Here is a 14,236-nt window from a genome sequence, read left to right on the forward strand (position 1 = left end):
TTATTTATTCTTTGAGTAGCCCAGTTATTTATCAATTAAAACAATATTATTGAAATTAATTTTTATACTCAATGATAAGATAAAATGTTTAAACAAAATGTTTGTGAGAATTCATTAACACCCCGTAGGAAACGTTACACAACTTGAACAACAGTACATATTTTCGAACTTTACATTTTAGTGTATGTTGCTAATCTATAAATAATTTTTCTTTATTTTATATTTTAACCACTAAAGTATGTTTTTAACATCAGATTTGGCAATTCTGATAAAGACAATAAATTTTCGAGCCTTTCACTTACTTTTTTTAAAGCACCGAAGCTAAAATACCTCCACAGGAGCATATCTTATAGCATAAAAGGGTATAAAAGGATTTTTATCAAGATTTGGATTAGTAAGCTATGGAAGTGCGATCGAAACAATATGTTCGAAGACTGTAAAGTTACCTTAGACAATAATCTGTGTTAAATTTCGTAAAAATTATTTTTCACATATAAAAGTTTTCCATAAAACTTGATTCTGATTATACAGATTGTATGCCAGAGATTAGCTTGTACAATAATCTGTGCCAAATTTGAGAAGACACCTTGTCAAATGAAAAAGCTCTCCATAGTAGGACTTCTTTTTGATCGGTCAGTTCACATGACAGCTACATATATCCTATAGTGGGCCGATATTGACGCTTCCGACAAATGCGCAGCATCTTGGATGGAAATGGACATGCGCCAACATTCAGAGCGATATCTCAAAAACCGAGGGCTTAGCTCGCGTGTATGCAGACTAACAGACATAAGTTATTCGACGCAGCTCGTCACTCTGTTTATTCATATACATACATACATACATATATCCAGTTCAGGGTATAACAAAGTAGAACTAATTAAAAGTTATTTTCGAACTCTTTTGCTTAATATTGTATATTAAATCATCAACTCAAATTTTTCCTGCAGGGCATCTACTTTTGTGGTTTGTGTACATTCTTACGTAGGCATGTTTATACATGTTGAACTGTTTTTCGCGTATCATCGAAACGTCTCCAATTAATTTTTGCTTGCGCTTTTCAGTTATCCAAACGTACATATGCATATATGTATATACATGTATATATATATATGTAGATATTTTATATACATATGTATATTAAAAATAAACTCAATCACATTTGGTTCACTTATTCATCCAATTGGGTTCTACACGCCAGCCACACAGTGTAAATAATTGCGGATAGCAGAAGAATTCAGTTTGTGACGAGAGATTGCGCCGCCAAGTCAGTGTCAGCAAAAGTTTTCTTACTTCGCGTCCAACGATATTGAAATTAACACATACGCTCACTGACACACACACACACACACACACATCCACACAAACATATCCATACACAACTTAAGCAAAACATAACGCGTTGCCAATTAGCGGTGCAAAGTTAAGCAATGATTTTCATAGTGAGTGAAAAAGTTTAAAATTCGTGTGGAAGAAAAGTAAAATAAAAATCAAGCAAAATAAGTAAAAGCTATGAACGCCATGGGTATTTCAACAGATCCCACGCTACTCGATGTGGAATTGCCAGCCACGCTTATTGAATCGCCGTCAGTGTCGACATTCCTGCCCGAGGAGGAGGCATCCACCTGTCCGCTGTTGTCCACCACAAATGGCACATCGACGCCGGTTACATTCTCACATCCGCTAACACCCTGTATCGACAATGACAGCACAGCCTCGGCCAACTTGTGTAATGATGAGGATGCGGATGCCAAGGTCGAGACAAGTTCATCGTCGGGCAGCAGCTCCGGCATTGGCATGGATGCGCCGGATACAGCGGCCACAACGCTCTTTCATAAAACACACGCTTACCAACATTTGCAGGTGAACAATGGCGGCGCAGTGCAGGTGAGGCTTCCAAAATCATACAACAAAATATCACCCAAAGTATATGAGTATTTTTGTAAAACAATTGGTGGGTGTAAGTTCTTGCAGAAGTGCTGATGAGGTGCATGTAATCATCTACTCCACATCTGCGTTGTATTTGTTTGGGTAAGTGGGTGGGTGTGCAAAATGCCGTAATGGTGATAATGTCAAATTGCTTTGACAGCACGTTGAGGCAGCAGCTATTGCTGAAAGAGAACGTACGTGCCTACCTAAGCACAGGCAGATAACGGCACATAAACGTTATTGAAACTGTTTGCACTTTTTTATGCTTTTATTTATATCTATTGTTATTATTGTTCTATTATTTCATTGTGTTTTTATGTTTACTATTATCATATTATTTTTTGTTAAAAATTTTTGCCGTCAATGACGTTTGTGTTCTCTAGCAAAATATTTGGATAAAATCCACAAATGCAATCCACATATGCCGTAATTGACAGGAGAAATGAATTTTCTCTTCGCTTGTGCGTGTGTGTGTTTTCTTACAGTTGTTTGCTGCATGTTGCATATACATACATATATAACTGCACTTTCGTGAATCCATATGTTTGGCTATTACCACATCGCTAATAGGAACACCGCTATGGGTGAATCTCTGTTTGTGTTCACTTGACCGTTAACAGGTGTTTAGTTAAATCTGAAACAACAAAATATTAAATAAAATTTGTTGCATGATGTCTACCGGATAGATTATCCTTTATTTGCAAGGTACAATAAAATCTAATCTATTGTTTTTGCATTTTGAAGTTAAATTCAACAGACGATTTTCACAAGCTTCTGTTGAGGCGAATTTTTTACCAGCAAAAAAATTCGTCATAGATAGAAACAGTTAGTAATCACTTGGTCCAAGATCCGCTCTGTAAGGTATATGTATTAGAATATATGTACCATTCAAACTCTTCTTCTTCATTATAGATGTGCGTGGTTTGGCGTTATGGCGTTAATTGAACACAATTCGTCTCCTATTGACCAAAACTGGCGGCTTCTGGGCAATTGCTTTCTTTAGAACGTCCAATTATTGAAAGTATAGTTTCAAATGAAAATTTCAGCTGTAGAAGAGCAGCTCATAATAGATGATTCCCTGACAAACCCACCAAAGATATAGCAAAGCCTTTCTGAGAGCAAATCTTGGCTTGGCTATCGTTTACGTTCCGTAACGGTCACCCCATTTCGACCACAACCGCTTTCACTTGATATTGATGTGAAGATACATTTCTTATTACCAGCAACCATTCTCTACATAAATGGTTCATGTTTTTCCGATGTAGCAATCGATGCGCAGGTTGTAATTCGGTCCATGAGATTTTTTTGCGTTTACTCATGTGACAACCATACAACGAGCTCTTGTTAGCATCCAGCCTTATTGAAATGCAAATGGTTGTTTGGGCAATGTTTAGCTCGTTCAATCATAAGAAAGCTGACGGTCGGAGACAACGATTTCCATTATTTTATTGACATTTTCGACAATTGGCTATGTTACCGGAACGTAATCGACAAAACCAAAGTTACGCGATTACATGCTATTTTTAGTGGTTTATGACTTTTAGCTTTTACAATAAAAAAAAAGAAAAGCTAATTAAAAGTGAAGGGACTCGAATAAATTTCAGACGAGAAGCCGAATTTTTGTCAGCAATTACCCTCCGAATATTCTTTTCAAATGCGGTCCATCGTCTCGACTTATCTGCGGAGACAAGCGATTTAACATAATCTCACAAAAAATAGTCCAGCGGAGTTATACCACGTGATCTTGGAGGCCACGCCACCGGCTCAAAACGCGAGATAATGCGCTCACCAAAGGATTGCTTGAATAATTTGTAACGTCGTTATGTGTTGGAACCCATGGCTCTATTGGGTTCCCCGTTGTATTGACTTCGATTTGTTAAACCGTCAAACCAAGATCTTTAAGCAAAATCTCCAATAAGGTGGATGGGCACATTTCCAATAGTTGCGCGCAATGGCGGATGGACTCATTCGGCTCTTTTTAGATACTATCATCAGCATCTATGGAGAAGAGTATTATCCACTAGAGTAAACGTGGAATATCTGAGTTAGGTTGTTATGAATTTTACAGCTTTGTAGAAGTCACTTAAAAGCCCAACTGAGTCGAATGATATCACCATTTGTCGAAGTAGTTGCAGTTTGTTTTACGCGGTGACCAAAGTGTGACAAATAAGTCTATACTGGTATAGGAGTTTCAAAATAAATTGGTACTTGTTTACTCAACCCTAGGTATATTAACAGCAGCAGCAAAAGGCTTAGCAAAGTAATTAAAATATTTTTTTTGTCGATTTACAAGGTCTGTCGCAAAAGAAATTGGACTGTTAAAAAATTTAAATTTTTTAAAAGTTATATTTTTTTATTCAAAGTAGTTTCCTTGTGCTTCGATACAGCGTTTAGCCCGGTCAATTAGCATTTCAAATGAGTGTTTAAGGTCATTTTCGGAATGCTCTTGAGAATATCGGTCGTCGCCTTTTGGACAGCTGAAATGTCCTGAAACCAGTGTCCTTTCATGGGCAAATGAAGTTTTCCAAATAGGTAAAAATCATAGGGTGCCAGATCAGGTGAGGAGGGTGAGTGCTTAATGGTTAATATGGAGTTTTTTGTCAAAAAATCAGTGAGAAGCGTCGCTCGATGACACTGCCTCACGGTATTGTGGTCGAGCACGACGATTGCGTGACAAAAGGCGCTTCATAACACCAAGGTAAAATACAGCATTAATCGTTTGGCCAGGTGGGACGAACTCTAGGTGTGCAATACCCTCGAAATCGTAAAAACAAATCAACATTGTCTTTATTTTTGACTTCTGAAGACGACTTTTTTTCGGTGATGGCTCGTCTGGATGCTTCCATTCGGCACTTTGACGTTTGGTTTCGGGATCATATTGAAAGCACCACGTTTCATCACCATAAACTTTTTTCATCATTTGAAATGTTTCAGTAAACGTTTTCCCAAGTTTAAAACAAAATTTAATATTTGCTCTTTCTTCAAAATGCATTTTACGACCGATGACCAAAAGCTGCTGTCACTTTTTGATCGATAACATTGATTGTAGTTTTCCAATTGTCTTAACATTTTTACGAAATGTTAACAAGAGATCAAACTTTTTATTTCATATACCCACCAATAGGTGGCGCCACCAGAAACAGTTATATGCAACAGATAGATCTTATCGATAGAATCCATCCACAAAGTGTGATGCTCGATCACTGCTTTGGATATTATTTGTTCCTTATTATGGTGGTGATTCCAGCAACTTAATATCTTCTTTATAGGCTTATGCCAATGTGTTATGATATGCTAAACGCAGCTATAGAGTTGTTACTGAAAATCTCGCATGATAATTGTTGAGTCAAGTTCTCTGCTCAAATAGTTTTGTGCAATTGAAAGTTTAAACACAGTGCACTAATAGTTATGGTGTATGTTTGTGCACATATATGAATACATAGCGTAGATATGTATGTATACATTCATTACATTATATAATTTACTGGTAGTATTGGAAGTGTTTAGCTGTACGAACCACTCCGGTATTAGCTTTGGTTTAATGCTTTGAAAATCAGTGAGGATTTACCTACATCTATCTTCATATTTAAACTGGCTATTTTAAGGGGGTATTCTGCTCTAGACGCATGAAATTTAGGCATTTTTTAAACTAAGATAAGAAAAATGTTTTTTATTGACATTTTAATAATATAAAAAAATTGCAAGAAAAAAAACCAAAATTCGTCGTAATACGGCCGGTGAAGTGGGCCTCAAAAAAAACGGTGCGTCCTGGTTGACTGATTTTAAACCTTGTAGAGATTTAAAACATAAAAATCAAGAAGATTCTTCATTAGTAAGGATGTCGTTATCGGGTTGACCGTTTTCAAAAAAACAAAAAATAAAAAAATGGCGTCGACTTGAAAAAAAGTTTTTTCGGCCTTTTCGAGTTTTTTAAAACTACTTCAAATCAAAATTTTCGGAAATCCAACACAGAAATGATAGAGCATTGTATAAAGAAGATATATATCAAATTTCAAAGGGATCGGTTGAGTAGAACTTGAGATATCATGTCAACCACCTCAAAAAAAGTAGTTTCGAGAAAAACGCGTTTAAAGTTTAGAAGACAATTCTAGTGAACACGGACGCCACGTCAGAAAATCGGCTGTATCTCCGAAAATAAGTCGAATTTTGAAAAAATGAGTGTCGTGTTTATCCATTAACTATTATCATGCCTCATACTAAAAAATGCGTTTCATAACTCACATACAATCACTAATCACATGGAGTAAAGTCAGCCGGATGTTCGAAAATCGTGATATTAGTTATGTGGCGGCTGGAGCAAGTTTTGGCCCAATTTTATTTATTTTAGGCACACTGTTATGAGTAATATACGCTATGACATTTTCGTTGCGATAACAGAAATATTTGCCTATTAATGCAACATAGAGTCACCCGGAAGTTCGAAAATCTTTATATTAGGTATATAGGGACTCAGGAAAGTATTCAACCCATTTTTGATACACAGAGATTCTATTGCCAGCAAAGGATTCTGTCTGAATTTCAATTATATATCTCACACAATGGAGTGTTTTAGCTCGTTGGCCGGTATGGCCGCCAGTATGCCGGTGCAAGCCTTTTGAATGGCCTCTATGTCTGCATAACGCTTTCCTTTCATGGGCAAATGCATTTTTCCGAAAAGGAAGAAGTCACACGGTGCCATATCAGGTGAATACGGGGAGAGATTAATGGATAAAATGTGATTTTTGGTCAAATAATCGATTTAATGATGTCCTTCGAATGTTGGATTCTGAGCAATTTTTGGTCGTCAGTCAATTTGTTCGGTCAAAATGCGAATAAATCGATGTTTTGGAGATGTTCAATTCCATTTCCATGAATTTCAATGATGATTTCGGCTGTTTTTGATGAATTCACGCACAGTTTCGATGGAATTTCCGGTGATCACGGATTTGGTTAGCCCACATGTTGATCGTCATTTACATATGTCCTCACAACCCCTTTGAAAACGTTGAAACAACTCGTGCACTCTGCTGGGGGATAGGCAATCATCGTCATAAACTTGTTTCATCAATTGAAATGTTTCGGTAAAAGTTTTACTAATTTTAAAACAAAATTTAATGTTGGCTTTTGTTCGTAGCCCATTTTCGCACCGATAATACAAACATACTGACACTTAAAACGCTATAACTTCACTTCCAATCAATGAAATGCCATAAAATTCGCACTGGACAATCGATAAAGATAGCAGATTCTAACGTATCAGTCGACATATAGATGGCGCCACCAGGTGGGGCTAGATTCAAAAAGTCTTCTTTACTCTGAAACGCTCCTAGTATAACCCTATATCTATCTCGCTTAGGTTTAGGTAATACAAACAACCATATATTGGTTGTCAAAAAAGTCTTGCGGTATTTTCGCGAGTTGGCGCTGAAAGCGCGTAGTTCTAGTTTTATTCGTCGCATCGGGTCATGCTATACCTTTTTGGAAAGCTCATTTCACGCGCTAACACGTGTTTGATTGATTGTCGTTTCTTTTAAGTCGTTCGTGAGTTATAGCGTCGCAAACATGGAGCAAAATAAAGAGAAAATACGGCATATTTTACAGTACTACTACGATAAAGGCAAAAATGCATCTCAACCCGCCAATAAAATTTGTGCAGTTTATGGACCCGTTACAGTTTCCATTTCCACCACACAACGATGGTTTCAACGTTTTCGTTCTGGTGTAGAGGTGGTCGAAGATGCGCCACGCTCCGGAAGGCCTGTCGTTGAAAATTGCGATAAAATCGCTGAATTGGTCGAAAGAGGCCGGCATAGTAGCAGTCGTAGCAACGGTCAAGAGCTGGGCATGAGTCATCAAAAATTCAATTCAATTTCAAAAAAAAAAAATTCAATAAAAATACCGCAAGACTTTTTTGACAACCCATTATTATACATACTCTGCAGCAACATGTCGCAAGTGTATAAAAAGAAGTGCTCAAATAAAGGTTCGTAAGTATATCGAACAAAGAGAACATTAACGAGTTTTTGTTGATTATTTTCTCACTTGCTCAATTTATTTACGTTACGGGCAACTTTTAAATTGCATTGCGATTATACTAACCCGTCATGCAGTATATCAACATTTACTCATTGTAAACTATACTACGGAGCTTTGCTAACTATGTAGAAACTTTCATGAGCTTTAGTGCTGATTTTGATTTGGCGAAAGCCAACTTTTCATTATCACTTGATCAAAAAAGGGTGTTAATTGAGAAGTGATAAAATTTATCTGTCAAACGTATGCATGCAAAGTCGCAAACACTCTGAAGGCATATTAAAGTACTTATTAGTAATCATGCATTTGTTCGCTTCTATTACGTCTGTTTTTCAATGGAAACTTTACCGTTATGGGTGCTACATATTTATTTCATACATTCATATTTCGCTCCAGTTTTCCTAAGGTTATTTATGCATTATTTGCTGACTTCTGGGTTTTTACAGCCATATAAAAAATGACAGTGCTGTGAGAATGCGTGCCATCTACATATGTATATGTACATACATACATATTTTGTATGTTCATATAAATATATTAAAATTCAGAGAAGAACTGCTGCATACCAATGAGCAACTCTATGTGCCCGCGTGACTCCACAATTAATATCGTGAGCCCCACTTAATATGTCATAATAGCACGCACGTAACTTGGGTTTCAACCTAATAATATAATAATTTGCTATTACTTTAGTCACTTACATATAAACAATATGTACATACATACATACATGAAGTTGCAGTAAATGTTAGTATTGACCATCGCGAGCACTCAGTTCGGGGTTGAGATTAACGATACAAAAGTCAAAGTGAAATGTTTGCACTTTAAATCGTTGAGTGAAATCGAAAAGTGTAAATAATTTCAACAATTAAGTAACGAAAATGTAAATAAATATCAGTTAGACTACGCAACGGCATGTTTAGTATTTTTGCACAAAAGTTTTATTAACTGCACAACAAATTAGGAGCGTATTAAACCATAATTGAGACTATATTATTATATTACTGTGATCAAATTGAAAAAAGTGAATTTTGTCCATTTCATTTCTGTCAAAGTAAGCTCCTCCCGCTACAATACACTTATGCCAACAAATTTTCCAGTCATCATAGCAATTGGAAAATCCTACGTCGTGATGTCCATCAAAGCCTTCTTCGATTCAGCTTTTATATTCTCATTTGAGTCAAAACGGTGTCCTCGGAGTGGTCATGTGAATTTGCTGAATAGCTAGAAGTTATACGAAGGTAAATCAGGCGAAAACGAAATTATGGCGAAAGCATTTCTTCAACCTGCTGAATGAAAGTATAACACCAGGAGATGGTGAACCCGATTCCCCATTCGATTATGATGGAACGGACGTTCCATTGTCCGATCATGAAGAAGTTCGAATAGCAATTACCCGTCTGAATGCCCAATCCACAAAAAGTGAGACCCCATAATCTGCTCCAACTACTATGAAATAAGCTTCCTCAACATCACATATAAAATTCTAACTATCTGTGTGAAACATTAAACCTCAACAAACTCATTGGACTTTATCCGTGCGGATTCAGGCCTGGAAAATTAATAACTGACCAGATATTAACCATGCGCCAAATCTTGGAACAGAGGATCGACATAGACCACCTCTTCGTTGATTTCAAAGCTGCTTTGGCAGCGCGAAAAGGAGTTGTCTTTAAGACCTTATGTCTGAATTTGGTATCCCCGCAAAACGAACCTGGCTGTGTAAACTGACGTTAAACAATACCAATAGCTCCATCACGGATAGGGAAGGACCTCTCCGAGTCGTTCGATATCAAACGAGGTTTCAGACAAGGCGACTCCCTATTGTGCGACTTCTTCAATCTACTGCTGGAGAAAATAATTCGAGCTGCAGAGCTGAATCGAGAAGGCACAATCTTTTATAAGAGTGTACAGCCTCAACAACCGCGCCGCTAGTTCTGCTTTCTCCAGACTGAATAAGGAAGCGAAGAAAATGGTTCCGGGAAACAGAGGAGGAGGAAGTCCTCCACACCGTTGGAAAGACCAGATGGAGAAGGACCTGGCTACCCTTGGAGTCTCCAATTGGTGCCAAACAGCAAAAAGGAACGACTGGCACGCTTTTGTAAACTTTGCTATAACCGGAACAAGGAATAAAACAAAATAATCTAAAAATCTTAGAGATGGCTTAAAGTTCCTTACTTATGTAGTTATATTAAATTAAATTTTTTCACTTATAACTATAATACAAATATATATTATATATTTATCGATATATGTATACCGTAAAAAGGTATTTTCCTGATTTCATCCATTTTATGCAAGGGAATACGAACACTGTTATTAGAGGGAGGTTTTTTCTGAATTTCATTAAGAATCTTACATATTGACAGATGTCTGTGGTATACTACAAATTCAACCGTAAGTTCGAAAATATTTTTATTAGATATAAAGGGGTTGAGGGAAGTACTGAACTGATTTTACAGACCGGATTTCAATTCGTCTCGTCATCGTAACCATTCATACTCAAAACTTTTTCAAAATTGTCATCAAATTGAAAGAACGCAATAAGACGACTCGAGGAATCGAGTGATAATGTCCCGAAATGGGCTTTGCCAAAGTTAATATGGATATGGATAATGAATAATGAATAAAATGAAAAAACAAAATTAATAGCATAAAACATCAGAATATGTTAAAGAAAGCCTCAAAAGGGCAAATTTTATCTTACAACACACCTTTGAATTACTGAGTATGGCATTTTTATCGCCCAATTTTTCAGCTATGTATATGCTATAGTGGTTCGATCTAAAAATTTATTCCGAGATTGTAGTGACAACATTCTATGTAAAATTTCATGGTATTGGTATTAACGTGAGTCGTATAAATACGCCAAAAATACAGTCGACTGATCAAGCAACAGGTTTCCTGACTTAGTATTAATAAAAATTTGTATATAATTAATTTAGTTTTTCGACAAATTTTAAAAATTTCATAAATTTCTACCCCACTAGGATTCAAATGGCACGAACGGCACACTCTCGAAGGACACACCCTCGTTCGTCTCGTGGAATTGGCCGCTGATCCGTAAATGCACATTTTTCGTCTTCATGTCCAGCTTATTAGCTATGTGTGCCGTAGTGGTGGCCATGATTGTTACCCTGCCAAAGACCTGTAATCCAAAGTGAGTATATAGTACTAACAAATATTTTGAAAACAAAATTTAAATGTATATATTTTCCAACTTACAGAACTGCTTGGTATCGCGGCAGCGTCTTCTATGAGATCTTTCCCGCCAGTTTCCAAGACTCAAACGATGACGGGATTGGTGATCTGCGCGGCATTGCACAGCGTGCTGACTATTTGGCCTCACTTGGCGTGGCTGCTGTGCGTCTAAACTCGATATTCCAATCAGCTCACTACCCCGATGACTTTGCGCATCCAACGTCGCTGCTTCAGGTGGCCAATGTCTTGGGTACAGCACAAGATTTGTATCGGTTGATGGCAACACTACACGAGCGTAACATTTCCCTGTTGCTTGATATGCCGATTAGCGGTTTTATTAAACGATTGGATGAAGCCACAACGACTAAGCCTACAATAGTTGGGGCACTTTCAACGCATTCAACTAATGAAACCGAAAGCACTGAATCAACTGTCACTACAACCAATGGAGCTACCAAAACTTTACCACAATTATCGATTCCTTCGGCTGATAATGTAGTCAGTGATGCCCTACTGAAATGGGTGCATCTGGGTGTGGATGGTTTTTATCTCAAAGGTTTGGAAAATTTTGTCAATGACGATCACCTGCTAGCCAATTTGAATGTGTGGAAAGACATTGTCGGTCCCGATCGCATACTTATCGCTAATGAAGCACTAATTCAAGAGTTGCATCCTACACTTCGTCCATTGGCACTACAACATATCGATTTAGTCGATGTGCACTTGGACGTTTCAAACGGCACTAGACATTTGGAGCATCATATCAATAGACTTCTTAATGGTCCACTCGCACCTGTCGAAGTGGGTCCATGGTTGCATTGGTCTATCGGTGGCGTGGATCAACAACGCTTCACACGTTACGGACAAAGCAAGAATATAACTTTGGCTGCGACTGTCATGCAACTCATGCTACCGGGTACTCCCAACATTTTCTACGGTGATGAGATCGCATTGGAAGCCATCACCGATACGCAGAATGAACATAATGAGACTAAACATCTACATCATCTCACCACTATGGAATGGTTGAATAGCACAAGACAGTTTACGAATCGTGAAACTTTGCCTTGGCTACCACACACAGCGCAATTTAGTCAAGAAAATTTCGAAACAGTCACGAAAATGATCGAACTACGTAATCGTTCGCCATCATTGTATAAGAATGCCATTTGCAAGCCAGAAAGCACACTATCCAACACAGAGATACGTTGCAGCAACGATGATATTTTAGTTGTGGAACGCGTCTATCCGCGTCGCAACTCATTTGTTTCGGTATCGAATTTCGGTCAGAAACGTGTCTCCATGGATATGACAGCCATGTATTTTAGTGGCGTAAAAATGCTGGGCGAAGAACAGAGCGAGAAGATTTACTTTTCCAACTTCGAGATTGGTCCGTGGGAAACAATTGTTGTTAAACTAGATAAATAAGTGTGAAGACTTGACGAAGCTGAGGGCTTCGCAGTTACCGTGTAATTATGTACTTACGTTTGTTTGTATATTTTTATAGATATAGTGGCCAAAAACTTGCTCATAAAGCGGTAAATAAATATGTGAGTTTTAAGATTGGAGGAAATACTTTAATGTTCTTTATTAAGCTTAAGTAAGTAAGGAGGTATTTATTGTGATTTGAGAAGAAGGTTAGGTTTTAATTGCACTATGTAGAAAATTCTTCAGTAAGCTGACCAGAGTTGTCTTGCAGACCAATAAGATTTACTTAGTTAATTCGCCACCAAGCTACTATCTATAGTAAATAAAGAGTAGAGGTTGTCACAGGAATATTGAAACAAGATGAGCCCATTATCTTTCCAACTTTGAACCTAAAACGCCGGTCAAAATCCATGTAAGTAAGATGACCAAAAAGGGTGCTAACCATTTCTTTGCTTGTTTCTCAAATTTATTTTCCTCTTTACCTTATGGCTTCAGTTTGACGAAAACATCCGTTTCTTCCGCTAAAGGGTCCTAGTCGATGTCTACTTGCTGTGTATGTCGAATTGACACAAGATGCGACGTGACTCTGCAATACGAAACAGAGTATGGAATGGGTTTATTGTATATCATCATCATCAGATTTTCAAAACCCTTTTTGTGAAACTTAAAGAAGTATAGAGTGAAAGCTATTCAGTGAGAGGCGGAATATACTTATTTAACGTTTAATATTGAGAGTGCCATTTGCTTAGCACATCCAACGGCTCTCAGTCTATCTCAGTTAGTTAGCTGTAAGAAGTTTTGGTGCTGAGTTCTAATCCAACGTCTGTTGCAAGGATGGTATACTCTATGAGCAAAAAATAGTAAGACTTTGTTCATATTTTGAAAATTCTTAGTTTATTCTTCAAAATCTACTTCATTCCCCTCAAAGTAATCCACCTTGACACTAATATACTTGTGCTAACGTTTTTTCCAATCCTCGAAACAGTTGTTAACGTCAATTTCCAGAATAGTCTCCAAAGCGCGTAGCGATTTAAGTTTAATGTCTTGAATTGGCTTAAAATGGCTTGGTTTTTCTGAATAGTCAGAAATCCCACAGTGCTAAATCAGGCGAATGCGGTGGTTGCGGCACGATATTGGTTGAAAATTTGGCGAAAAACTCACGAAGAATCAAGTATGCGACGGTACATTATCGTGGTGTAAAAACCAAGAGTTGTCGGTCCATAATATTCAAATAGTATTCCTTGTTTACAGTTTGGTCGGTCGGAAGGTCGAGTGCGCCACACCTCGGTAGTGGAAGAAAACTGTCAATATAACCTTGATTTTTGACCTTTAACGTGGTTTTTTGGCTTTGGCTCAACTTTGCCTGAATAGTTGGTCGATTGATCGTCTGTTCCCGAATGGTAAGCATAGATCCAAGACTCATCGCCAGTAATAATATCTTTCATGACATTCTAGCAGTCGGAAAGTATTGTTTCACAGACGCTAACGCTATGCTATTTTTTGAAAAAAATTAGTGATTTTGGAACCAATCGAGTTTTCACTTTTCTCAGGCCCAAATGATCTTTTAAAATGGTTTTTACTAATCCTTCCGATATTTCAACAATGCCAGTAAGGTGACTGTTAATCGTCGGTTCTCAAGTACCAA

General features: G+C 37.5%; 1 protein-coding gene across 1 annotated transcript; it reads left to right on the forward strand.

Moving 5' to 3' along the window:
- Nucleotides 1-1,219: 1,219 nt before the first annotated feature.
- LOC126752573 (alpha-amylase 3-like) lies at nucleotides 1,220-12,736 on the forward strand. Its single transcript, XM_050463484.1, has 3 exons — nucleotides 1,220-1,887; nucleotides 10,953-11,122; nucleotides 11,190-12,736. Exons 1-3 carry the CDS (start codon nucleotides 1,513-1,515, stop codon nucleotides 12,589-12,591), a joined length of 1,947 nt encoding a protein of 648 aa, XP_050319441.1. The 5' UTR covers nucleotides 1,220-1,512; the 3' UTR covers nucleotides 12,592-12,736.
- The last annotated feature ends 1,500 nt before the right edge of the window (nucleotides 12,737-14,236 follow it).

Source organism: Bactrocera neohumeralis, chromosome 3, assembly GCF_024586455.1.
Source record: "Bactrocera neohumeralis isolate Rockhampton chromosome 3, APGP_CSIRO_Bneo_wtdbg2-racon-allhic-juicebox.fasta_v2, whole genome shotgun sequence".
NCBI lineage: Eukaryota > Metazoa > Arthropoda > Insecta > Diptera > Tephritidae > Bactrocera > Bactrocera neohumeralis.